Here is a 27762-nt window from a genome sequence, read left to right on the forward strand (position 1 = left end):
CAATAACCTGCTGCTGCAAGGACTGGAAGTAGTTTGTTCAAATACACTCCATATCTAAGGAATAGGACCATGCTCTCTGCTACAAAGGAAAAAAACCCACAGTCTATGCTGATTTGACTGCGGGATAACATTCCTTTTTGATTCCAGATGTAGCAGTTGGTCAGACGCTGAGTGGAGGAGCAAAACCTTCTAACCCCAGAACCTACAGGCTTTTTTTGTCCAAACAGGAGCACCAGTACACCCCAGTCAAAAATGCTGAAACAATTAGCAGCTCAGGAGCCCCCCGTATATGGATCACAGGGAGTTCATGAGAAGATCTCTGGAGACCAGAGAAGGAGGAAATTGGAGAGAACTATGCTCAGCAGCAGAGTGGTGACGCTCCACAACTGGTTTCTCACATAAGAAGATTAAAGGAGCTGAGAGAGATTTATGGAGGGGGTAGGGTGTCTGATGTGGGGAGTTGCATTTGCAGTCCCTGACTTGCAGAGTAGAGTGTTTGTTTTTTCCTCTACCTATGGGCTTTGCAGGTTACCACATGTGGCCACGAAGGATTTTTTTCCTCCCTTGTTGCTAGAGGTGTCAGATTTTGGGGTTTTTTCCTCATTCCTTGGAAGGTGGCAGCAGTGGCTGAGCCATGGTAGTGGGGTAGAGCCGCAGCCTGGCTCATGAGCGGCTGGCAGCAGGAGGAGGTGAGGGCAGCATGGGTCCCCCCATCTGTTACTCTGCACACTGTTCATAGTGCAGCTGGCGTTGGGGTCCCAACAGCAGCAATGAGACTTGCCATCCTACTCTGCCCTCCTGTGCTGCGTCCCATCTGCTGGGCTGAGGAGGTGATTCCTGCCCATGCTGGTCCAGCCAGACTGCAGCCCCGTGCCTGCTGTCAGCTCACAAATCTGAGCGGGGTGGGACACATGCCCCACCATGTCCCCCAGCATGTTGCCTGTGCCTCCCTGCCCTCCTGACACATTTCTATGCCCCACATCCCACCCCACCCCACAGACTTACCTGCAGGAAGCTGTGGGAGCTGTTCTCCACACTACTTCTCTCTCATGGGCATGTGTGCACTCGCACATGCATGTAGCACCCCATGCCTGATCATCGTCCTCCAGCTCCTTGTAGGCTGGAACTCTGTCCACCTGCAAGGGAAAACCCATGGTTTCCCATGTTTCTCACCTTCAAAGGAGAAAATCTGTGTTTTTCTGCAGCAAACAGAAAACCTAGATCCTTTTTTTTAGCAAGCACAGCATTAACATATGGTGAAGCACAAGCAGCATCCATTTTTTCAAAAATCTATGCAAAATATGATCCATTTTAAAAATTTGTTTGCGACCCTTTCATATATTCTTGTGACCCACTCTTGGGTCGCAACCTGTGGACTGAGAAACGCTGTCCTAGACCTGACCTCATCTTCCATTCTGCTAAACCTGTGACCTAGGACTCTCCATTCAGACTTTGCCATGGTTAACTCTTACTCTGCAATCACAGAGAAAAGATGTTCTCCCTCTTCTTTTTGGCAGCCCTTCACATATTTGGAGACTGTTATCATATCCTGTCTTAATTTCTTTCAGTGTGAGGTGCAGACTCACAAGCTATCTAAGTCCCAGTTCCTGGTCCCACATAACTGGGAAGCAATCAGCAGGGATCTTGGTTTTCTTTGATTTAAAAAAAAAAAATCCCAATTTTTGGTTAAATAAAAAAGTAACGCCAAATCCACATTTTTTCAAAATTTAAATGAAACACCACTTATATATATAGTGATGTTTCATTTTAATCATGGAAAAATGTGGATTTGGGTTTACTTTTTTTTAACCGAAAATTGGGGATTTTTTAAAATCAGAGTAATGTAGGATCCCTGATGATAAGAAACACTTTCAACTCTGTCCTTGCCTAAACAGAGATTTGAGACCACCATAAAGACTAAAAGTCCTAGAGGCAATGGCCTCCATCTTGGCTTGGCTCCTAGCTGCCTTGAGGGTAGCCATCCATCCTATCTTCCCTAACAGGGAAGCTGACCTGGGGCCAAACTGAGTGACTTGAGTCACTAACAATCAGAACTAAATAATCTTGAAGGATGCTTATGTCATATCTGTCATAGAATAGATAACCTATTATGTGTTTTACTAGTCAGTGACCGCGTCTACATGAGACACTGACTGTGTATTTGTTACTGCACAGTCATTTAGTACTTGTATAAAAAGTACTAAATGACTGCTCAATCACCCGAGTTACTGCGCAGTAGCACTGGCGAATGTCTTGTGATGCTGACTGCAAGAGCCTAATACTACTGTACAGTAGTGTCATAGATTCATAGATTCATAGATGCTAGGGTCGGAAGGGACCTCAATAGATCATCGAGTCCGACCCCCTGCATAGGCAGGAAAGAGTGCTGGGTCTAGATGACCCCAGCTAGATACTCATCTAACCTCCTCTTGAAGACCCCCAGGGTAGGGGAGAGCACCACCTCCCTTGGGAGCCCATTCCAGACCTTGGCCACTCGAACTGTGAAGAAGTTCTTCCTAATGTCCAGTCTAAATCTGCTCTCTGCTAGCTTATGGCCATTATTTCTTGTAACCCCTGGGGGCACCTTGGTGAATAAAACCTCACCAATTCCCTTCTGTGCCCCCGTGATGAACTTATAGGCAGCCACAAGGTCGCCTCTCAACCTTCTCTTGCGGTCATGTCATTGTTGTTGCCATATCAGGCTACTGTGCAGTCAGTGTCTTTTGTACATGTGGCCAGTGTCTGCTACAAGACCACCACATCATGACAGGAAGACATGCTTATAGAAGCAATTCTTACTGGGTGCATCTACATGTGCTATTAATGCAGTTTAGGCTAACTGTGCAATAAAATAAAGTGCAGTAAGCCTTCCCCAGGAAAGCATTTACATGTGCACCCTCAAGAGCAGATTGGCTCCCAATGGGCATAGGCAGATCCGTGCCCTGCTCTTCCCCTCTGCAGCAGTGTGGTATGTGCTCTCCTGGGGGACAGGGGAGGGAACAGTGTGGTGGAGGTGCTGACAGGACAGATCCCTGGGAGAGGCGCCCAGCACCCTGGCCTCTGGCCATACCTGTGGGTATGGATGTGAGGCTAGCAGGCTGGGGGCAAGGCCAAAGGTAAGAGCAGCTGCTGTCCAGGCTGCACATCCTGCTCCTCCTCCTCCATCACAGGGTCAGGGCCAGCAGAACCCACATGCGGTGCTGGCCCCACTGGGGGCAGCTCCTCCTCAGGACCCACCTGGTGCCTGGATGAGTGGCGGGGAGTGGCCCAGGTGGGGGGGCCAGGCCATCGGGGGACCTGGCTCAGGAGCAGAGGCAGGGGAGCCTGGCTGCTGCAGGAGGCGCGGGACCTTGTCCCAATCCTGTTGAGGGGCTTGATGCTGGGCTGCAGGTGGCACGAAGGGGACTGCCAAGAACAGGATGGTGTCTAGCAGTTCTCCCTTGCCTCTACTGCCTGGGCCACCACAGTGGCCTCTCGCTCCTGGGCCTCAAGCATCCTCTCAAGGAGGTCACTGTGCCTCCCTTCAAGGGTGAGTAGCCTATCCTGGAAGGCACTGCCCTCTCCCACTCCAGGACCTGTGCTTACCAGGCCCATGAGTCTGCGAGCTGCTCCTCTGCCACTGTAACCAGCCAGTCCAGCAGGAGGGTGTAGTCCTGCATGCACCACTGGCAGAGGTGGCACATGTGGAGGGCACCAGCTGACAGTGGTGGCGTCCTTGGAGGTGCATTCCTGGCAGTGGTTGGCGCTTCTCCCCCTGTATGCAGCTTCTCGGCCTGCGGAGCCAGAGGAGAGAGGCTCTTTGTAGAATTTGTAACACTTCAGAGATAACATGCACTGTACCGAGAGGCTGTGCACCTCAGATCAGGGGATGTCTGCTCACAGGTACCCAGGGACCATGATAAGTTTCATAGATTCATAGATGTTAGGGTCGGAAGGGACCTCAATAGATCATCGAGTCCGACCCCCTGCATAAGCAGGAAAGAATGCTGGGTCTAGATGACCCCAGCTAGATACTCATCTAACCTCCTCTTGAAGACCCCCAGGGTAGGGGAGAGCACCACCTCCCTTGGGAGCCCGTTCCAGACCCTGGCCACTCTAACTGTGAAGAAGTTCTTCCTAATGTCCAATCTAAATCTGCTCTCTGCTAGCTTGTGGCCATTATTTCTTGTAACCCCTGGGGGCGCCTTGGTGAATAAATACTCACCAATTCCCTTCTGTGCCCCCGTGATGAACTTATAGGCAGCCACAAGGTCGCCTCTCAACCTTCTCTTGCGGAGGCTGAAAAGATCCAGTTTCTCTAGTCTCTCCCCGTAGGGCTTGGTCTGTAGGCCCTTAACCATACGAGTGGCCCTTCTCTGGACCCTCTCCAGGTTATCCACATCCCTTTTGAAGTGCAGCGCCCAGAATTGCACGCAGTACTCCAACTGCGGTCTGACCAGCGCCCGATAGAGGGGAAGTATCACCTCCTTGGATCTATTCATCATGCATCTGCTGATGCACGATAAAGTGCCATTGGCTTTTTTGATGGCTTCATCACACTTCCGACTCATGTTCATCTTGGAGTCCACTAGGACTCCAAGATCCCTTTCCTCTTCCGTGCCACCCAGCAGGTCATTCCCTAGGCTGTAGGTGTGCTGGACATTTTTCTTCCCTAGGTGCAGCACTTTGCATTTCTCCTTGTTGAACTGCATTCTGTTGTTTTCTGCCCACTTGTCCAACCTATCCAGGTCTGCTTGCAGCTGTTCCCTGCCCTCCGGCATGTCCACATCTCCCCATAGCTTTGTGTCATCTGCAAACTTGGACAGAGTACATTTGACTCCCTCGTCCAAGTCACTGATGAAGACATTGAAGAGTATCGGTCCAAGGACCGAGCCCTGCGGGACCCCACTGCCCACACCCTTCCAGGTTGAAATTGTCCCATCCACCACGACTCTCTGGGTGCGACCCTCCAGCCAATTCGCCACCCACCGGACTATGTAGTCATCCAAGTCACAGCCTCTTAACTTGTTCACCAGTATGGGGTGGGATACCGTATCGAAGGCCTTCCTGAAGTCTAAGTATACGACATCCACCCCTCCTCCTGTGTCCAGGCGTTTCGTAACCTGGTCATAAAAAGAAACTAGATTGGTCAGGCACGATCTGCCTGCCACGAACCCGTGCTGGTTTCCCCTCAGCATAATTTGTCCTGCCGGGCTCTCACAAATGTGAGCCTTGATAATTTTTTCAAAGACTTTGCCAAGGATGGAGGTGAGACTGACTGGCCTATAGTTGCCCGGGTCCTTCTTCCTCCCCTTTTTGAAAATGGGGACCACGTTGGCCCTTTTCCAGTCCTCCGGGACTTGGCCCGTGCACCACGAGCTTTCAAATATTCCCGCCAGTGACTCTGCAGTGATGTCGGCCAGTGCCTTCAGCACCCTCGGATGGAGCTCATCCGGGCCTGCCGACTTAAAGGCATCCAGTTCTTCCAAATGACTCTGCACCATCTCAGGATCTACGTATGGAAGTCTGGCGCCTTGCTGCTGCCTCTCTACGACTCCAGTGAGAGACTTGTCGTGCCCCTCACTTAGGAACACTGAGGCAAAGAACTCATTGAGGAGTTCAGCCTTGTCCCCTCTGTCCGTCACCAATTGTTTCTGCCCATTTAGCAGTGGTCCTATTCCTCCCTGGGCCTTCCTTTTACTCCCTATATATCTAAAAAACAATTTCTTGTTGTCTTTTACTTGGGTTGCCATCCTCAGCTCCATGGTAGCTTTGGCCTGTCTAACTGCTTCCCTACAAGCACGAGCAGAGGAGGTATATTCATCTTTGGTGATCTCTCCCTGTTTCCACTTTTTATGTGCTCCCCTTTTGTCCCTTAGGCTGCCCTGGATTCCTCTGGTCAGCCAGGGAAGCCTCCTGGCCCCTTTCCCTCTTTTGCCTCGCTCGGGGATCGTCTTGCTTTGTGCCCGAAGGATCGTTTCCTTAAAGCACAGCCACCCTTCTTGGGCTCCCATCACTTCAAAACTCCTACTCTGCAGTGCGTCCTTGACTAATCGCCTAAGTTCATTGAAATCAGCTTTCCTAAAGTCTAGCACTTTCACCCTCCTAGTTACCTTACCCACTCGATGTCTTATGGTGAATTTTATTATTAGGTGATCACTGTCCCCCAGATGGCTACCAATCTGGAGGTCCCCTACCGTGTCATCCCCCGTTGCCAATACCAGATCCAGTATGGCATTCCCCCTAGTGGGACCATGCACCTCCTGTGTCAGGTGGAGGTCCTGTACACAGGTTAGAAACCTGCGTGAGCGGTGGGACTTTGCTGTCTGCATCTCCCAGCATATGTCCGGGTAGTTTAGGTCCCCCATGACTACCACTTCTTTAGCTTTTATGGTCTCCGTGAGCTGCCTCAGGAGCCCCGCATCTATTTCTTCCCCTTGATGTGGGGGTCTGTAGCAGACCCCTACCACCAAATCCCTTTCTCCTTGCCCCCCATGTAGCCTAACCCACAATCCTTCTACTTCCTCATCCTTGGATTCCATCTTGATGAGGGTTGATGTATATTGCACACTGACATAGAGCGCAACCCCTCCCCCTTTCTTCCCCACCCTGTCCTTTCTGTACAATCTATAGCCCTCAATATGTACCGCCCAGTCATGGGATGAATCCCACCAGGTTTCCGTTAGCCCCACTAAGTCATAGGTGTTTAGTGCAAGCAGGAGCGCTAGTTCATCCTGCTTGTTTCCCATGCTCCTAGCATTAGTGTATAGGCACTTGAGCCCTGCGACTGGTGCCTTGGCTGCCCCCCCCGCTCCGAGTCCCAAGGGGCCCATTGTTTCTTACCTTCTCGTTTCTTACCTGTGCCGTAGTGCTGGCCTCCCCATGGCTTTCAGGTTCCCAATGCTCTCTTTCTTCAGGCTGGGCTGTCCTTCTGGGTGCCACATGGTGTGGTGGTCCACAGCTTCCCCCGCCCTCATCTTCCCCTCCCCCCGACGAGCCTAATTTAAAGCCCGCTGGAGGAGATCCGCCAATCTAGAAGAAAACACACACTTACCTTTGGGGGACAGGTGAAGCCCATCCCAGCTGAGCATGTCCCTCGTCGTGATGTGCGGGTTGTTGTCCAGGAAGCCGAAGCTTGCCTCGAGACACCGCTGCCGAAGCTGCCAGTTGGTCTCTCGGATGCAATTCTCACGCCGTCTTCTGCGTCCTTTCACTGGTAGGATGGAAGAGAAAACCACCTGTGCACCGAACTCCTTCAGCACGCCGCCCAGAGCACTGTAGTCCGCCATCAGGTGATCGGGGGTTCTCCTGGCCGCATCATTAGTACCCACATGGACTAGGACCATGGGGTAGTAATCGGTGGGCTTGATCCTGGCCTGGATTACCTCCGTCACGTCCCGAATCTTTGCTCCAGGGAGGCAGCATACCTCTCGTGCTGAGGGGTCCTGGCGACAGATGGGCCCTTCCGTACCTCTCAGGATGGAGTCGCCTATGACGAGCACTCGTCGCCTCCTCCTCTGGGTCCTCTTGGATCTCTTGACCTGTTCGGAGTGTGAAGAATGTGGTCTTTCTTCCTGCCCAAGGGTTTCCTCGTCTCCTTCCATCTCCTGCAGGGTCGCCAGGGCCTCGTACCTGTTCTCCAGTTGGACTGGAGAAGCTGGTACCGATTCTCTGTGAGCTGCTCCGGTCCTGGCTGTGACCGTCTGCCACTCTGCTGTGGAGGGCATTCCCCGGGGTGCTTCTTCCTTCGGTGCCTGGGCCTGCAGGGAAAGGAAATAACTGTCAATTTCATCCTCTGCCTCCCTGATCCCCCTCAGCCTGCTAACCTCCTCCTGGAGCTCCCTCACCTGCGCCTCCAGAGCCCTAAGACGGGCACCTGCCAGACAGGTGTGGGGGCCCCCAATCTCTGGCCCCCCTGGCCCTGCTGGGGATCCCCCACAGGCCAGGAGGTAGGGGGACATCAGCTCCCCCATGGGCTCAGTCTGGGTGGAGGCCTCAGACCTGCCCCGGGTAGCCTTGTCCCCCTGGGCAGAGGCCCTAGCAGCACTCCTCGTAGACACCATTCTGAGCTGCTGTTTGTAGACCTGTGTGGTGTCTACTCCCTACCCCTACAGGAGTCTCACTCCTGGCCCTCCCGGCCCGCCCGCCGGCGCGAACGCCTGCGCAAATGCTGGTGCGCTCTGTTCGCGCTGCGCGGCTCGGGAGCACGGCTCCCTACTGGCTCAGCTATATGGGACCCGGGGAGCTTCCCCTCCAGATCCGGCTCAGCTGCGCCGGGTCCCTCTGCCCCACTTACCTTCGGGGGATCAAGTTGGATGGTCAGTCCCTGCCATAGGCAGCCACTGGCTAAGCCCTCAGTCCTTGCTCCCTCCATGGGGGCGGGCAGCCCACTAGGTGCTTGCTGCAGGCAGCCTGCCTTCCCAGTCCCCTAGGCAGGCTGGACCAGGGCAGGCTCCTACTGGCAGCTACCACAGCAATTCCAGATCAAGTCTCTGCTTTCTCCTTCTATAGGCCAGGCAGTTTGCTCCCATGGCACCAGGCCCATGACACCTGGGGTTGGGGGATGAGGGGCTCCTGCTCGCCTGGGACAGAGAGCTGGTGATGCCCCCGTCCTCCCTGCAGTGGCCCTCTCTGGAGAGGAGGCCTGGGCCAGGACCCCCGCTGCATATGGCCTGCACCCCAACTGGGCCCTTGCTAAGAGTCCCCCGGCTGTGCCACAGTGAATTGTTTGAGTGCACCGAGGGGTACCTGACCCACTACACCCTGCTTCTGCCGATTGCCATGATACCACAGGCACAGCTGAGAATGGCGCAGGGCCCTAAGTTTTGATGGCACCCTGGGCAAACCCATGCTTCCCTGCAACGTATGCCATCACCTGGAGGGGTATCTCTGCCTATGCTATGAATGCCTGACCCCCGTGGCAGAGGAGGAGATCACTGCTGCCATCAATGAGTTTCTCTGCATGTGACAGGCCCCTGGCTGCCTAGCTGGGAGGGCACTGGCCACTCAGTAAAGTCCTGAACTGCCTCCTGCCTCCCCCTGTGTTGAGGAAGGAAACTCTTGTGGGGCAGCAGGGAGCTCACCCAGGCAAGGCAGTGGGGAAGGGGCAGGAAGGGGAGGGGATGCGCCCCCTCCCTGATGTAGGGCCCTGGCTCTAGGTGTGCAGCCCAGGGGCAGGTGGGTGAGGTGGCACAGGCATGAGTAGCTGCAGCATGCCCTTCTCCCCTCCCCACCCAGCCCTCCTCCCTGCATAGGGCTTATTGGACGGTAATGGCAGGTGGACCACTGGTGGTCACCCTCCTGCATGTGGACTGCCATGACCTCTTAAATGTGCGAATTTGACCAGCTGCCATGGGCAAACTACATCTGCATCTTGGCATCGCCCCACACTGCTATGTGGTTGGCGGTCTCTCCCTCTGATCAGTTGGGGCCCCGGGACACTTTCTGTGGCACTGGAAAGGCTGCCACTGTGTCTGTTTTCAGGGACTTCGTGGCTCAGGTAGAGACTTCGGGTGACAGCAGGGCTTGGCATGTGCCCACAGCTGAGGGGCATGGTGTTCAGGAGGCAGGCAGCTGGTGAAACAGGTCCTGGGGGCTAGAGCTGGGGTCTGTGGGCCTGCAGCAACCAGCATGTGTCCACACTTCTGGGACCCAATGCCCAGGGGCAGGCAACAGCTGGCACTGCCTGGGACAGCCAAGGAGCCATCCCTGCCACATGAATGGAGAAACACCCAGGCACATGGCTCTGGCCCAAGCAGGAGGCTAGCCCCCTTGTTGGTCTGGCTGACCAGCTGCAGATTTTCACCCAAGTCATTGTCTACACGTTCAGTGTTGCCAACTCATGATTTTGGCATTGTTCTTTAAGTTCACGCTTCGGGAATGTAAAAAACAGCTCTTTCTTTGATATAAGAGGTACATTCCCTATATAAATATATATAAAGAACAACGCCAAAAATCATGAGAGCTGGCAATACTGCATGTGTGCTACTGCACAGTTAATCTACTACCTGTATCTACAGGTAGTAGCCAACCATGCAGTAGACTAATCTACTGTGCAGTAAAATGCTCCACACATGTAGACAGTGATGCTTTACTCTGCAATAGATTAGTCTACTGTGCAGTAAAGCATCTCATGTAGATATGCCCACTGTGTGGGGAAAAACTGCATTATCCTAGGGAACTTCAATTTGAATCATAGAATCGAGGGCTGGAAGGGACCTGCCAGATCATCAAGTCCAATTCCCTGCCATGGGCAGGAAGTTATTGGGCTCAGACAAGCTCAACAAGGTGCTTGTCCAGCCTCATCCTGAACACCTCCAAGGATGGCAACTGCACCACCTCTGCTGGGAGCGTGTTCCAGATTTTGGTGCCTTTTACAGAGAAAAAGTTCTTTCTTATGTCCAGCATGAATTTACCCTTTATTAGCTTATGCTCACTGGTCCTCATCCTTTCTTGAGGTGCCTTCCTGAAGAGTTGTTCGCCTAGATCTTGATGCTCACCCCTAAAATACTTGTAGGTGGCTATCAAGTCATCCCTCATTCTTCTCTTACTCAGATTGAACAGGCCCAGTTCCCGGAGTCTCTCCTCATAGGGCCTATCCTCCATGCCCCTAATCATATGGGTGGCCCTTCTTTGTACCCTCTCAAGTCAGGCTGTGCGAAGCTTTGGGTGCTGATTCAATTCAGAGGAGATTTGGCCTGATTCGGTGGCCAAATCTCCCAATTGGAATTGAATCAGGGACCAATAAAATGGTCTGAATCATTTCAAAGCTCTCCGAATCTTCGGAAAAGATTTGGAGAGTTTGGTGATTTGGGCAGTCCCTGCCCACTGCAGCAGGGAGCTGAAGCCAGACTTGGAGCTGGTAAGCAGGGGCATGGAGGAGGGGCTGGAGGAGGGGGGAGGGAATCATGAGGGGACTCCTGCCAGGCCCCATCCCCTACCTGCTCCCTCAGCCCCATCAGCCCCACCCGCTTCCCCAGCCCATCCCCCATGGCTGTCTTGCTTGCCCCAGCTCCGGGCCCTTAAAAAAAACCCCGAGCTCACCGGGTGCTGCCTAATGGGGGAGTGATCTGCATGAGCCCCCCTCCCCCAGCTGCCCCACCTGACCCAGCTCCAGCCCTTTAAGAAGCAAAAACCAAGAAAAACCCTGGGACTCAACTCCTGCAGCGGCCTCGTGGAAGAGCCCCCCGTGTGGCACAGGACAGCGGGGATTGCCACCGCTGGGTAGAAATGGTGAGTCCAGGAGGCTTTCTTGTTTTTTTTCTTAAGGGCTGGAGGTGGGGTGGGCAGGGCAGCCGTGGGGGCGGAGCTGGGGGACTCGTGCAGAGTCCCCACGCAGCATGGGGCCGTGGGGGGCAGCAGGGATCCCCCCTCTCCCGCCCCCCCGCCCAGCAGCATCTGGTGAGTTGGGGCTTTTTTTTTCAAAGAGCCGGGAGCTGGGGCAGGCGGGCATTCATTGCTGGAGCTGGGAGAGCAGGCAGGGTGATGGGCCTGGCCTGGGTGATTTGGAGATTTGGCCAAATAGATTCGGGACAGTGATTTGAATCACCGAATTGAATCACTGTCCCCTGAATTGGCCAAATCCGAAGCAAATACTAGCTGCTTTGCACAGGCCTACTGTTAAGCTTATCCACATCCTTCTTGAAGTGCGGTGCCCAGAACTAGACACATTACTCCTGCTGTGGCCTTGCCAACATTGAACAGAGAGGGAGAAGCATCTCCCTGGGTCTGTTGGCAACACATCAGCTGATGGATGCCAGTGTTCTAGTTGCCCTTCTGACAACCTCATTGCATTGGTGGCTCATGTTCACCTTCTGGTTGATCGTGACCCTCAAGTCCCATTCAGATGCTGTGCCAGCCAGTGGACCACCACCCTTCGTGTAGTTATGGTGAAGGCTTTTCCTACCCAGATGAAGAACCCTGCACTTCTCCCTGTTAAACCTCATCTGAGTCTATTCCGCCCATGAAACCAGTCTGTCAAGGTCATCCTGGATCTTTACCCTATCCTCTGAAGTGCCTGCATTTCCCCACAGCTTGGTATCATCTGCAAACTTAATCATTGAACTTTCCAACCCTTCACCCAAGTCATTAATAAGTATGTTAAAGAGCATAGGTCCAAGTACTGATCCCTGGGGGACACCACTGGAGACAGCCCTCCAGGATCAGGCCATCCCATTGATTACAACTCTCTGAGATCGGCCTCTAAGCCCATTTTCCATCCACCTCACTGTAGGCTGGTCCAGCCTAGTACCCTCAAGTTTAGTTGAGAGAATCATGTGGGAAACAGAATCAAAGGTTTTACTGAAGTCTGAGTGACATCAACCTTGTTGTCCTCGTTCAGATGGTTAGCTACATGGTCGTAAAAAGATATCAGGTTTGTCAGGCATGATCTACTCTCAACAAAGCTGTGCTGATTGCTTCTTAATACCCCATCAGTTACCAGCTTGTGATTGATGGCCTCCTTAACAAATTTTTCAAAAGTTTTACCCCGGACCAAAGTCAAACTGACTGGTCTGTAGTTTGAAGGGTCATTCCTCTTCCCTTTCTTAAAGATAGGCACCATGTTGGCCCTCTTCCAGTCATCCGGGACCACTCCCAAGTTCCACAACTCTTCAAACAACTTTGCCAGTGGCGCTGCTATAATCTCAGATAGCTCTTTCAGGACTCTTGGATGCAGGTCATCTGGCCAGCAGACTTGAAAACATCCAAGTGTTGTAGGAGATCCCTCACCTGCTCGGGACTGATTTCATGTAGTTCGTTATCTTCCCCATATTCTCTAGGCCTCTGGTTGGGTGAACAGCTCCCATTTGATTTCAGGAATATTGACATAAAGTATGTATTTAGGAGTTCTGCCTTTTCGTGGGAATTGACTGTGGGCTGCCCCTCAGTATGCACTAGGGGTCCTACAGTGGAGCCCGATTTTTCTTGCTTCCTATGTATCTATAGAAGGACTTTTTGTTGTCCTTTATTTTGGTTGCAAGCTTGAACTTCATGCCTGCCTTGGCTTTCCATGTCTCAGATCTGCAGTCCCTGTTCACTTTCTGGTTGATCGTGACCCTCAGGTCCCGTTCAGATGCTGTGCCAGCCAGTGGACCACCACCCATTGTGTAGTTATGGTGAAGGCTCTTCCTACCCAGATGAAGAACCCTGCACTTCTCTCTCTGTTAAACCTCATCTGACATGGCTTTCCATGTCTCGGATCTGCAGTCCCCGGCAATATAGGTGTATTCCTCTCTGGTTGCTGAACCGTTCTTCCATTGCTTGTATGCTTCCTTCTTCTTTTTCAGTAGTTCCCTAATGTCCCTGTTGAGCCAAGCGGTCACAACCTTAAAGGTGTCAGTGCTCAGTGTATTTAGATTTTCTAAAAATACTAGGTGAAAGTTTTCTGACTCTAAGAAGTTGCACCCAGCAAGGGAAAATATACTTTAGACTGGATTGTGACAGATAAAAAGAAACAGATTGCTGAGATAAAAATAGGGATTGTTCAGGTGCATAGGATCATAGAATTATAGGACTGAAAAGGACCTCAAGGCTCATCTGGTCCATCCCCTGCACACCTGGAGGAACCATGCTTGATCAATGCTTATCTAGCCTCCTCTCCAGTGAAGGAGATTATACAACTTCTTTAGACTGTTTACATTCCCTGGACACCATCTGTTGCCTCTAGCCAAGCTCTCCAATCAAGATCCTTTTGAACTGCAGTTTAGCATCATCTGCCAACCTGATGATCATCAGGGATCTGGGCTCTCCATTTGCCATGGAAAAACATGGGAAAATGCAGATTTTCTCCTTTGAAGGACAAAAACACAGGGAACTGTTTCCCCTTGCAGGCTGGCAGTGTTTCAGCCTTAAAGGGGCTGCTGGGGGCTGAGGGGAGCAGGAAGAGAGCTCCAGAGAGTGTGGTGAAGAGCACTTCCTGCAGGTAAGTCTATGGGGGGAGCAAGTGCGACACGTGGGGAGAGGCAGGGGGCATATTTGACACATGGAGGGCTGGGGGGGCACAACTTGTGGGGAGATAGAGGTGGCAGCTTGCACTGAGCCTGCATGGTGAGGGAGAGCGTGGGGCAGGGGCTTGGGGTACTCCCGAGTGGGGCAGGAGCTGTTGTGGGGCTCACAGCACCAGTGGTGGCAGCAATGAGTTTCACTACCCTGCTCCGTCTTCCCATGCCAAGTCCTGTCCATGGGGCTGTGGAGGAGGCTTCTGCCCAGTCCCAGTCCAGCCAGGTTGCAACCCCATGCCCCACTGTGTGTGCAGAAATCTGGAGGGGGCGGGGGGCATGTGCCCCCCAGTGCATTGCCTACAGTGTCACCTATGCTTGGGAACCCCCCCCTGCACCACACATCGGGGGCTGGGGCAAGGAGGCAGCGGGTCAGGAGTAAGGGGCACCAGCAGGGCTGGGGGAGTGAGGGGCACTGGTGGATATGGGGGACTGCAGATCAGGAGTAAGGAACACTGGTGGGGACAGGGGGCACTGTGGCACTGTGGATCAGGAGGGGCACTGGCATATCAGGGCTGTTCAGCACCATAAAGCAGCAGGGAGGCAGGAACAGCCACAGCTGGATCTGTGTCCTGGTGAATGAAGGGAGCAGGGGGAGCTCTGATTATTCATGATAAAGAACTAAAATCAACTGCTCCCAGATTATTTGCATGTGTAGACATGCTACTGTTGTCTCCAGCAGGTGTCTAAGCCTAGTCCAGCGCACAGTTATTGGAGCTCAGAAGGATTTTTCCTGCAATGGCTGTTCCAGGCAGTGGTCAGACTAGGGTAGACCATGCTCTGGAGCTGAGGACAGAAAGCTTTCTCTCCTGTGCTCTTAATAATGCCCTTGCTGGTGCCCAGACAACATGGAAGAAGCAGCTGTCTGATTTGAATGCAGAGGAGACATGAGACAGACCTAGAGGATTACTGGGGAGGCTGGGGTAGTTTCATAATTTCATAGTTTCTAGGGTCGGAAGGGACCTGAACAGATCATCAAGTCAGACACCTGCCCTGGGCAGGAATGAGTGCTGGGATCATAATACCCCAGCCAGATATCTATCCAACCTCCTCTTGAAAACTCACAAGGTAGGGGAGAGCACCACCTCCCTTGGGAGCCCATTCCAGAGGCTGGCAGCCCTAACTATAAAGTAATGCCTCCTGAAATCAAGCCTGAACCTGCTCTCAATCAATTTATGGCAGTTATTCCTTGTTATCCCAGGTGGTGCCCGGGGGAACAGATTCTCACCTATTTTCCTCTGGTCCCCCCTGGTGAGTTTATAGATGGCTACCAGATCCCCTCTCAGTCTCCTCTTGCGGAGGCTGAAAAGATTCAGGCCCTTTAGTCTATCTTTGCAGGGCCTGACCTGCTGCCCCCTGACCATGCGAGTGGCCCTCCTCTGGACCCTCTCAATGCTGTCCACATCCCTCTTGAAGTGCGGCGCCCAGAACTGGATGCAGTACTCCAACTGTGGCCTGACCAGTGTCACATAGAGGGGAAGGATCACCTCCCTGGACCTGCTTGTGATGCCTCTGTAGATGCACAACAAGGTGCGGTTAGCCTTACTGACCGCTTCCTCGCATTGGCGACTCATATCCATCCTGGAGTCAACAATGACTCCAAGATCCCTTTCAGCCACTGTGTTGTTGAGAAGGGTGTCCCCCAGCCTATAGGTGTGTTGGTGGTTCCTTCTCCCTAGATGCAGTACCCTGCACTTGTCTGCGTTGAATTCCATCCTATTCTCATCTGCCCACCTCTGTAACCTGTCTAGATCTAGCTGGATTCTGTCCCTCCCCTCCAGTGTGCCCACTTCTCCCCACATCTTTATGTCATCAGCGAATTTGGACAGCTTGCTTTCCACGCCCACCTCCAAGTCACTGATGAAGATGTTGAATAGCACAGGCCCGAGGACTGAGCCCTGGGGAACTCCACTGCCCACTTCCCTCCAGGTCGAAAACAACCCATTCACCACCACTCTCTGGGTGTAACCACAGAGCCAATTTGCCACCCATCTGACTGTGTAGGCATCAATGCCACAGTTGCCTAATTTTTTTATGAGAATGAGGTGAGAAACAGTGTCAAAGGCCTTCTTGAAGTCCAGATAGATGACATCCACCTCAATGCCCGCATCTAAGGACTTGATAAGTGACCTGGTCATGAAAGGAAACAAGGTTAGTCAGGCAGGATCTGCCCGCAATGAACCTGTGTTAGTTGCTCCTGAGCATTACCTCCCATGCTGGGCCCCTGCAGATATATTCCTTGATAATTTTCTCAAAGGTCTTCCCAAGGACCGAGGTGAGACTAAATTGCCTATAGATACCTGGGTCCTCCTTCCTCCCCTTCTTGTAAATGGGGACCACATTGGCCCTTTTCCAGTCCTCTGGGACATGGCCAGAGCACCATGAGTGCTCATACAGCCATGCCGGGGCCCTGCTATGACCCCCACCAATTCCCACAGTACCCTTGGATGAAGAGCACCTGGACCTACTGATTTATACATGTCCAGCCCCTCCAGGAGCTCCCTAACTAGATCGTTCCTGACCCTAGGCATGGTGTCGTGTCCCCTGAGACTGTCCATAATCCTAGTGGGGGAGTTGTCCTGGTCCCTGCTCAGAAATATGGAGGCAAAGAACTTGTTGGAGAGATCAGCTTTTTCCTTTGCTGCAATCACCAGATTGCCAAGCCTATCCTGTAGGGGCCCCACATTACCTGCTGCCTTCTTCTTACTTAACAAAGAACTATTTGTTATCCTTAATTCTGGTCACTAGCCCTAGTTCCGTCTCTGCCTTGGCCTTCCTAACCGCCTCCCTACAATCACAAGCAAAGGAGGTATAATCCTCTTTGGTGATTGCCCCTTGCTTCCACTGATTGTATGCCATCTTTTTTGCTCTCAGGCCCTCCTGGATGCCTTTACTGAGCCATGTGAGCATTCAGACCTGGCTGACGGCTCCTCCCAGCAGATGTCTGGGTAGTTTAGGTCACTCATGACAACCACATCCTTGTCCTTAAAGCCTCTATGAGCTGACCTGAAAATTCCAGGTCCAGCTCATCCCGCTGGTGAGGTGGTCTGTCGTAGACGCCCACTATCAAGTCCCTTTCCCCATGTCCCCAGAGCGCCTCAGTTTGCCTCTCTTCTGAACCCATCCTGATCATCGAGGATGTGTACTGCTCATTAACATAGCGAACTACAGCCCCATCTTTTCTCCCTACTCTATCTCGTCTATACAACCTATAGCCTTTGATGTCTACTGCCCAGTCAGGGGTAGAATCCCACCAGGTTTCTGTAAGCCCAACCAGGTCTGGGTTTTTGCTAGCTAGGTAAGGAGGTTGGAACTTATTGAACAGGTGGCAGAGACTAGGCTAGGCAAAGGGACTACTTCTGGGATGCAGGAAGAGAAATATGAAGGAAACAGGGAACAAGTGTAGGGTGAAGAAATGAGATCAGAGGAGACATTAGGGGAAGACTGGGATAGGAAGTGGTGGGGTGAGGACGTAGAAGATCTGATAAGGAGCAAGATTGTGAAGGAGAAGCTAGATTGGTTAAGAGCATAGCCACTGAGCTGAAGACCCATGGAGGCAAGGATATTGGGGCTGGATGAGGAGAGAGAGACTGGGACTGGAAGTTAATAAGGACAGGAAATATAGAGGACAGCAACCTGAGGCCAGAGAGGGAATAGAGGCACTGGTCAGGGAATGGAGGGACGGAAAGAACTGCTTGGGTAAGGAAATTTGGAACAAGGAGCTGAGATAGGATGAGATAGATTGGGAACACCTGGACAAGATGACTGGAAGCAGAAAAGGTAGGAAGACTGGGACTGGGATTGGGGAGACTGGTCCTAGTGCAGCTAGTCTGGATGGGAAGACTGGGATTTATTGGAAAGACAACCTGGACTGGAATTATATATCTGAAGAGTACAGAGTAAAATTACATTAGGAGAATGGGACTGGAATAAGGCAGCATTAGTAGGGAAAGGAAAGGTCCATGACAGGGACAGGTGGAAGAGATGGAGCAGAAGGATCAAACTTGGGAGTATGGGTAGAATAGTCCATGTGCCAAACAAATCACACACCTGTCCAGAGTATGTAATCACATAGCTGATTCCTGTATTAAAATAAACATGCACAAGGGATTGAAATTAAGATTGCACAGACATCCTTGATTCTGGCAAAGTTTTAAACATTTGGCTTTGCAACCTTAAAAGTGTTATCTTAACATAATTGATTTGTGTGTGATGATAAAAAGGTAAAATTCACACTTTTGGAGGAAACACTTGACCAAGGTCCTGGTTCAAGCACTGCCCTAGGACCCAGCTTTAGTTCCTCTGCTGCTACAAACCTTGGTCATGTCTCTTGGCCTTCAGGAATCTCTCTTCCCATCCGTACAACAGAAAGAATAACCCAGCTTTGCCATAACTGGAGGCTGGGATGGGAAAAAAAAACATTACAAATTGTGAGGTGCTCAGATACTGAGGGAATGGGGGACATAAATATCCAAGAGACTGCAATGTGGAGCTGTAATTGGTATTTCATATAAGCTGGGGAGGGGGGAGTGGGAAGGCAAACATGAGACCTAATGTAAAGGGAAGAATCAAAAGCGGCAAGGGTGTTCCTTTTATTGCCTGTTACCATGCATCTGTCTGTTTGTATCATAAGGCTAATAAGGCCAGATGTGATTTGACAATCTCACCTTTATACCACTTTCACAAAGACGTTTTTGCATTGCATTCAGTATCTCACTGGAATCACTTACTGAAACAGTTTACATAAAAGACCATGCACAAAATCCATGTGTTGCAGAGATGGGACCCCACCCACTTCCCTCACGCTGCATCCTGGAAGTCCTGTAATGCTGAGAATCCTGCTGGCACGTGCTGCTCTTTGCCATGGGACTTTCTCTAATCTTACTAAAGATCAAGTGCCAAAGGGTTAATTAACATTCCTGACCCCACTTGCTGGCTTCCGGCATGGAAGGCCATAATGGAGCAGGATGTGTGCACAGAACACAGACCACAAGAGGGCATCAGTGCTGCATAGCAGGGCTGATCCAGCCATCCAAACTAAAGGATCTTCTCTAAAGCAGTCTGGAGCTTAGTGTGTTCAGCAGCAGGGAGGAGGAACTGTGTTGGCTGCTACAACTCCGCTCCCAGGGCACTAGAGAGGCTCAGAGCTGAACCTCCATAAGAGTCTTTAGACAGGGAGAGAAAGGAAGGGATTCCAGTATCCGCTGGCATAGCTCCAGCTTCAGAGAGAGAAGAGGTAGTGGAGATGCAATATAAACCCATACAAAGAGGCAGCTGCTGCTGATCTAGGACTGGGATACTCAGTGATTCTCCCGGGATAACAAGCACAAATGGAAAACTCAGTATTTCCACAGAGACTTCCCTTTCATCCTCGTCCCCCAACAGAGGAGAGCACAGTGATTGGGAACACGGACACTGTGCGCTGCTGGGAATGCTTCTGGGAGTTCTGGAACTACGAGACCCCCAAGGTGATTGTAGTGAAGAACCACAACCTTGGCATCCTCTACAGGGCGATGCAGCTTCTCATCCTGATCTACTTCATCTGGTAGGTACATACTAGTGCTAAGTTGGAGAGGCATGGGGCCCCAAAGAAGTGGCAGAATGAGGCCAGGAGTGAGAGGATACCAGCAAGTTCTGTCCATCCCCAATGCCATGAGCATCCTGCTGGCCCCGTGACAAAACTAGGGGATCCAGTGTTAGGTTTGGGGCATACAACGGGCACTTTGCTAACTGCAACCACAGAAAGTGAGGCGAGGAGAGGATTAGGAGGAACCTCATTCAAGAGAGACCAGACACAGATAACAGGGATAGTGAGGCCAGACCTTAAACCATAGGTGCATTAAGGCAGGGGCTAGCTGGGCCCAGGCCCAGGGGCCCCTGCCTTAGCGCAGATGAAACAGGCAGCCAAGCCGGGCCAGGCATACGCAACACGGTGAGCCATGGCTGCCGGGTGCCATTTGCTGGGTGGTACTGCAACTGGACTGAGCCGTGGTGGGTGAGGGGCTGCTCCCGGAGCTCGGTCCATGCTGCACACACCTGATGGGCAGTGGCTCTAAACCTGCTGTGATGGCTCCAGGGATGGAGCCTGTGGCTGCAGGGTAGAGGGCAGGGCGCAGGTCGGGGGGGGGGGGGGGGGGGGGGGCACAGCCCAAGGCCCAAATTAATCTTAATCTGCTCCTGCTTTGAACTCTTCAACCAACCACACTCCACACCCAAGCCCTTTGAAAAGTGGCTGTTTCTTGTGTTTTTTGCACATAGCCTTGTCTACTTAGCAAATGCTAGGGCTTGCAAATAAAAGAAACATATGTTTCAGGAAATTTTTAAGAGCATTTCTCGTTAAAATGTTATTTTTCTCCCCAGCAAAAACCAAATGATGTGGTAACAGTTTTTAATGTTCATATATAGTTCTTGGTAAAATAAACCAGTATGGAGTAAAATAATATTAGATTCTGAAAAGCAGTAAAACTTTAAAACTTTACTAAAATGTTTTTTGGTTTTCAGCATGATTTCAACTAAAATGAAAATTCCCAGGTCATTTTTGTCAAAACAGGTCAAATATGTTCTAGCAAATACATGCACTTTTGTTTCCCTGTAACTTGTTCTTTATCTTTTTCATATATTTCTCCTTCCCCTCCTTGTGTGTAATCTATTTTTCTCCAGCTCCTTTTTTTAGGTTAAGAACTGTTCTTTCATTCAGTGCCCTCCAGCTTTCCAGGTTGTGCTCTTTTCTTTCTTCTCCCTTCAGGCTCTCTCTCTCTCTCTCCCATTCCTTTCCTTTTTTCTTGTTGCAAATTCCCATTTTTTCTGGCCTCTGGCCTATTTCATCAACTCTCACACATCTTTCTGCCTTCTCCAAATAAGCAGTTGCTTGTGCCCTGGCTTTTCTTCTCCTGATTCCTTACCCACAGAGTCACTATCTCACTTTCTGTTGTACAAGCAAACTGCATGCCCTGCACAATGCAGCAAGTGTGTAACACACTGGCTCTCCTACTATCTACCCAGACATGTTAGCTCCCTTTGCCTCAAATTCATGTAGGCATAGGATAGCAACGTTTAAAGCAGCTGCAGGTGTGGCACATAATTTAATGAGCTAATTTGCATATAACCCATGTGGATTTTGTGCAGGTAATTATGATCTGCCCTTAGAGCAGGGGTGGGTAATCATTTTGGCCCAGAGGTCACATAGGGAGTTTTGATGAGCTATTGCAGGCCAGATCAGCACCCCCACTCCCCTCCCCACCCAACAGCTCACTGACATTCCCTATGTGGGATGGTGCCGCAGGTGGGCAGGGAGCAGTGTTTGGGAGCAGGATGGGTGATCTATTCTATGCACATCCACTCCCTGATCACCCCTGCCCTGTGGGTGGGGAGGGAGGTGTTTGGAGAAGGGCCGCATGTGTGTGTTTCGGTGGGGCTGCCTGGGTGCTAGGTCTCAGGATCTGTCTGGGGATGGAGGCTGGCAGGGAGCATGTGCAGCAGAGCTCACCCCGGTGGTGCAGCAGTCCATGGTGCTGCGCATAGGGACGAGCCACGCTGGTTCTGGGGCAGCCCTCACCACACTCCCACCCCTTGCCTCCAATGGTAGCTCCTGCTCCTGCCATGCCACTCTGGGCGGGAAGGGAAGCTTCAGCTGGGCGGCTCCTGTCCCAGCGTGCAAGGCTCTGGCTCCAGCTCCCAGCCACCTTCCACTCACTCTGCTCGCCCGCAGGTGGAAGGAGGCTGGGAGCTGGAGCCAGAGTCTGGCACACTGGGGCAAGAGCTGCCCAGCTGCAGCTCCCCACTCAGCCTGGAGCAGTGCAGCAGGAGCAGGAGGAAGAGGAGGAGGAGCTGCCACTGGAGCATAGGGGGATTAACGCATGGGCCAAGGGCCCCCAGATGCCTAGAGGGTGGGCATGGGGTGGGGCAGGAGGGGCAGGCTGGGCTGGCCATGGCTGCAGGTACCAGGGGGTGTGCAACCGCGCTGGAGCCACCGGGGGCAGGAAGCGGGGCTGGGCACGGTGCATGGCCAGGACCTGCTGGCAGCAGGGTGGTCCCAGTGCAGCCAGGTCCTGCACGTTTTCCAGGCAAGTACCGCTGCAGCCAGACTGAGCTGTGGCGGGGTGAGGGGCTCAGTCTGCATCGCAGGTGCCCGGTGCCACCCAGCTGCAGGGTGATGTTGCGTGGGGTCCTGGCCCTGGGCTCTGGCTTCAGCGCAGACCTGCGGGTGGGGGCGGTCATGGCCCCTGCCCTGGGCCCGGGCATCAGGCTGTGCATCCTGCTCCAGTGCGTTGGGCGGGGATGGAGCCCACAGCTGCGGGGTGGGCCATGGCGGGTGCCCCAGGCCATGCGGGTCACCCCAGTCCCAGTGAATCTTAGTCCACCTCTACACTGCAGGCAAAGGGAGCTGAGCAGCACCCGCAGGGCTATAGCTGCATGAGGAGAAGCCCCGCATACTGGCTAGGGCTGGGGACGGTGGGCGCTGGGTGTTGGCAGGGGCACAGTGCTGGCTGCCACAGGCTGCCACAGGTTTGCTCCATCCAGAGTGTCGTGGGGGCAGCCAATTGGTGGGCTCCCCCCATGGGCTAGATCCAATCAACTGGTGGGCCAGATACAGCCTGTGGGCCATATTTTGCCCACCTCTGCCTTAGAGCATTAGCTTGGCACCTTCCCGTACACACTGCTCAGTTAGCTGGCATAAGTCTAGCAGAGATTTCATCTAATGCAGTTTCCTTGACCCATGCCGTTCTTGGTCTCTTGGCTGAATCTTCTCATAGGGGAAAGCACAGCAGTGAGTTTGTGATGCAGCTGTTGAAATACAGACTCACCAAACTCCTCTCATATAGGGACCACCAAGAATCTATTAAAGAGTAACAATTTCAACCCCTGTTGATCTGGATGGGATTTGAACTGGAGACCTGCAGCTGCATAACTGTCTTTAACTGTGCCTTGGCATGTCCCTGGCACTAATATTGTACTACCAGGAATTAGGTTTGCTTTCTGGAAAATATTAAGTCAAGTCAAATCAAGTGGGCTAGAGCATTGGGGGGACATGACATATTCTCAGGGGCTCATCCCACTATTTATGATAGGTGTCATGGTCCGTGAATTTGAGCTCCAGGTCTAGGAGCAGAACAACACAGTATTTCTCCATGGTTTTCCTTCCCTCTTTGTACTGGGATTCTTCTAGGACCTGCTGCCATCTATCTGGGATCTAGCTTGGAGGACTCTGCACTCATTAGTAATGGACAGGATGGTTTCAGGCACCTGATACCTGTTTGCAGTGGCCAGGTTGAGAATTCATGGGTCCATGAAGCAGCCCAAACAAGCACGCACCTTGTCATGCTCCATCTGAAACGCAGGCTGGCAATGGGGACAAGATGTCCTGTACATGCAGGGTTTGGGTTCTGTTCCCACCCTGCCTGCTGTGATCTTGTGCAACATTTCAGTTACTGTGGTTGTACAGTGGACCATAGTGGCATGTCAGCCCTTGGTTAACAAGGAGGACACTGAAATACACAGCTGTATTAACTGCAGTTATGGGAAGATCTGAAAATAGTACCTTGACCTCCTGGTTTGCAGGCTAGTAACACCCAACCTATACTGGGTGACAATATTTGGGTTCCAGGGGTGACTGTGACACCCCCTGCTGGCTATGCAACCCTTGCCCTGCTTTGGCTTTACAGTACCCTCTCCCCTTCTCACCTGCCACACTTTGATGTAACTATTGAATGTTAGAAAGGGAAGCTGCTTAAGGGTCCTAGAGGGAGACCTCAGTTCTTCTGACACCCAGCAGGTCCGACCTGGACCCCACTGGTTTTAGTCCTACTTTGAACCCCGTGGGCCCTCTCAGCCCAGTTGTGCCCCTCAAGGTACTTGTAGCTTTAAGGGGTTTTCACAGTCTCCAAACCTCCCTTCAGCCATACCCTTGCCTTGCAGGTGTTATAGTACTATCGCTCCTTTGTCCGGACCTTGGTCTTCTCAGCCTCACCCATTTTTGTCTGGGCCTTCTAGCCTGGGTCTGCTGTACTGGACCTCGCTTCTGGGCACCAGGTTGTATTTTGATTACTTTAGTCCTGGGCTGCCAAACCCTGTCTCTGCCCTGTTTTGGATTTGAGCCTGCTTTGGATTTGTCTGGGCCCCCTGGCCCTGGCCCAGCGCTGCTCTGGGCAATGAGCCTGCTTTGATTCTTTCTGAGCCTTCCTCTGCATCCTCCAGCGCCACATTGCCTGTGTAGGCTCAGGCCCCAAGCATATATACATATTAAGCCCTGCCCCCTTCTGGTCAGGTGACTAGGTATGTTCACAAGTATGTTCATTCTGACCCTGAAGACCTGCCTGCCTGCCCTTGCTCTGCTCAGCTACTGTCTTCAGCTCCCAGCCCCAGAGCAGCCCAGCTATCTGTCCCTTGTGCCTACCACTGCTGGCCTTTGGCTATAACTCAGCTAGCTGCTAGCTAATTCCTTAAATCCTAGTTTTCCCTGAGCCAGCTCACCCTGCTGCAGTTTCCTCTTGGGTGTGTCTACATGTTCATTAATGTGTTTTAGGTAATATACATTCAATCTAGTATCTCCATTGTGAGGTACTAGAAAAATGCGAATTAGCCTATTTTAATGCACATTAGCTAAAGAGCATATTTTTGTGATGCTTTAATGCACATTAAAATAGGCTAATGCACATTAAAGTGCACATGTAGATACGCTCTAGGTAACAGGAGCTTTCTTGCTCCCTGTTACAGTCATCACATTAGAAGACAGTTGTGAAGTGAATGGCTGCGCCACCAAGCTCATGTCCTGCCAGTGTTATGTGTGCATGATTTGGGAATCCCTACCCTAAGCTAAAGGGATTCCTGGTATGAAGGGTCCCTCTCCTAAGAGACAGGATTTCACCTCGTCTGCAGACAAGGTTAACAGGACTGCATCATACACAAGTACCACATGAGATGTATAACCCTTGCTTGATTTATATGTAGTCTCCCAGACCTGCGTAAGAATTGTTAACCAGACTGCCCACATTTCTGCAGAGGCTGTGCTGAACTCTGGTTCCCAGGATGGGGAGTGAGGGTGTTTTTAATGGCTTCTGTCTCAACAGGTATGTGTTCATCATCCAGAAGGGATACCAAGAGAGTGAGACAGGCCCTGAGAGTTCAATCATCACCAAGGTTAAGGGCATCACCCACTCACATGACAAGGTGTGGGACGTGGAGGAGTATGTCAAACCACCTGAGGTGAGACTGATTCTGTCCCTTGTCTAAAACAAGGCTGTGACACTGCCCTTCCTTACCCCTTCCTCCTGACCTGAGGCTATTACGTGGCCCACCCCTCCTCCCAGGAGAAACTGTGACACTGCCCTTCCCCCAAGGTAATGCTAAGACATTGCTCCACACTCCCCAAGGCCTATCCCAATGGAGACTAGATTCATAGATGCTAGGGTCAGAAGGGATCTCAAAGGATCATTGAGTCCAACCCCCTACCTGTGGCAGGAAAAAATGCTGGGGTTATGTGACCTCAGCCAGGTGCTTGTCCAGTTTCCTCTTGAAGACCCCCAAGGTAGGGGAGAGCACCACCTCCCTTGGAAGCCAGTTCCAGATTCTGGCAACCCTAATCGTGAAGAAGTTCTTTCTGATGTCCAACCTAAATCTACTCTCTGTCAGTTTGTGGCCATTGTTTCTGGTTATGCCAAGGGGTGCTCTGGTAAACAGAGCATCTCCTATTCCCTGTTGCCCCCCCCGGTGAATATGTATACTGCCACAAGTTCCCCCTCAGCCTTCTCTTGCGGAGGCTGAAAAGGTCCAGGTCCCTCAGCCTTTCCTCATAAGGCCTTTCCTGCATGCCTCTAACCATATGAGTGGCCCTCCTCTGGACCTCTCAAAGTTGTCCACATTCTTCTTGAATTGCAGTGCCCAGAATTGGATGCAGTACTCTAGCTGTGGCCTGACCAGTGCCGCATAGACGGGGAGCATCACCTCCCTGGACCTGTTCATGACACACCTACTAATGCATAACAAAGTGTGGTTAGCTCTGCTAATTACTTCATCACATTGATGACTCATATTCATCTTGGAGTCAACAATGACTCTGAGATCTCTTTCTGCCATTGTGCTGCTGAGAAGGTTGTCCCCCAGCCTATAGGTGTGCTGGTGATTCCCTCTCCCTAAGTGCAGCACCTTGCACTTGTCCTTGTTGAACTGCGTCCTGTTGTTCTCTGCCCCCTTCTCTAACCTGTCCAGGTCTGCCTGGATTCGGTTTCTTCCCATCAGTGTGTTTGCTTTGCCCCATTGTTTGGTGTCATCTGTGAATTTGGACAGAGTACTTTCCACCCCCTCATCCAGGTCACTGATAAAGATATTGAATAGCACCAGCCCAAGGACCGAGACTTGGGGGACCCCACTGTTCACATCTTTCCAGGTCGATGCTAACCCGTCCACCACCACTCTCTTGGTACAACCCGTAAGCCAATTTGCCAGTCATGTGACTGTGTAATCGTCTGTGGCAGAGCCATTCAATTTGTTTGTAAGAAAAGGATGGGATACTATGTCAAAGGCCTTCTTAAAGTCCAAGTAGATGACATCTACCTCGACTCCTGCATCTAAGCATTTAGTGACCTGGTCATAGAAAGAAACAAGATTAGTCAGGCAAGATCTACCTGCTATGAACCTGTGCTGGTTCCCCTTCAGCATTACCCAATGTACTCCTAAGAAATGTGATCCTTGATAATTTTTTCAAGGGTTTTCCCAAGGATAGAGGTGAGACTAACAGGTCGATAGTTACCTAGATCCTCCTTCCTTCCCTTCTTGAAAATAAGGACCACATTGGCCCTTTTCCAGTCCTCTGGGACCTCACCTGAGCACCACAAGTGCCAACAGCTCTGCTATGACACTGGCTAATTCTTTCAGCATCCTTGGATGAAGCGCATCCGGTCCCACTGATTTAAACACATCCAGCCCTTCCAAATGTCTCTTTACTAGGTCGGTGCTGACAGTTGGTGGGCTGGTGTTTCTCTTGCTTCTGTTAGTAATGCATTTGGGAGATTTGTCTAGATCCGAGTTCAAGAATACAGAGGCAAAATACTCATTGAAAAGTTCTGCTTTCTCCCTCCTACTTGTCACCAACTATCCTTGTGTATCCTGTAGGGGTCCTATGCTGCCCTGCACCTTCTTTTTGCTCCCTCTATACCTGAAGAAGGACTTTTTGTTGTCCTTAATTTTTGTCGCCAGCCTGAGTTCTAATGCTGCTTTGGCCTTCCTAACTCATTCCCTGCAAGTGCGAGCCAGGGAGGTAAACTCCTCCTTGGTAGCTACTCCGTGCTTTCGCAGCCTGTATGCCCCCTTTTTTGCCCTTAGGCTTTCCTGGATTTCCCTGTTTAGCCAGGAGGGTTTTTTGGCCCCTTTGCCCACTTTTCTATGCAGTGGGATTCCTCCTTCTGCACCTGAAGGATCGCTCCCTTGAGGAACGACCACCCTTCCTGGACACCCATTTTGTCAATGCTCTTGAGCTTTAACACCTCACTAACTAATCTCCTGAGCACAATGAAGTTAGCCTTTCAGAAGTCTAGCACTTCAGCCCTGCTGGTTACTTTTTCCACCCTTCGCTGGATAGTGAATTCAGTCAATTGATGGTCACTATCCCTTAGGTTACCTTGTACCTGCAGATCCCCAACCAGGTCATCCCCCATAGCCAGCACCAAGTCCAGCAAGGCATTCCCCCTAGTGGGATCATATACCTCCTGCATTAGGTGGAAGTCCTGTACGCTGGTTAAGAAACTACGTGAGCAGTTAGATTTGGCTGACTGCTCCTCCCAGCAGATGTCAG

At 51.7% G+C, this 27762-nt stretch overlaps 1 protein-coding gene across 2 annotated transcripts in view; it reads left to right on the forward strand.

Annotated features, from left to right (window-relative positions):
- The first annotated feature begins 15428 nt into the window (after nt 1-15428).
- Nucleotides 15429-27762, forward strand: part of P2RX2 (purinergic receptor P2X 2) — a 34305-nt gene continuing 21971 nt past the window's right edge. The window contains exons 1-2 of one of the 2 annotated variants that reach the window (XM_014599250.3): nt 15429-19521; nt 25043-25178. In XM_014599250.3, coding sequence (XP_014454736.2) covers nt 19307-19521; nt 25043-25178 — 351 coding nt within the window. In that variant the 5' untranslated portion in view covers nt 15429-19306. The remainder of the gene's footprint in view (nt 19522-25042; nt 25179-27762) is intronic. The other variant, XM_019488957.2, reaches the window with a different exon arrangement.

The sequence above is a fragment of the Alligator mississippiensis genome, chromosome 10 (assembly GCF_030867095.1).
Source record: "Alligator mississippiensis isolate rAllMis1 chromosome 10, rAllMis1, whole genome shotgun sequence".
NCBI lineage: Eukaryota > Metazoa > Chordata > Crocodylia > Alligatoridae > Alligator > Alligator mississippiensis.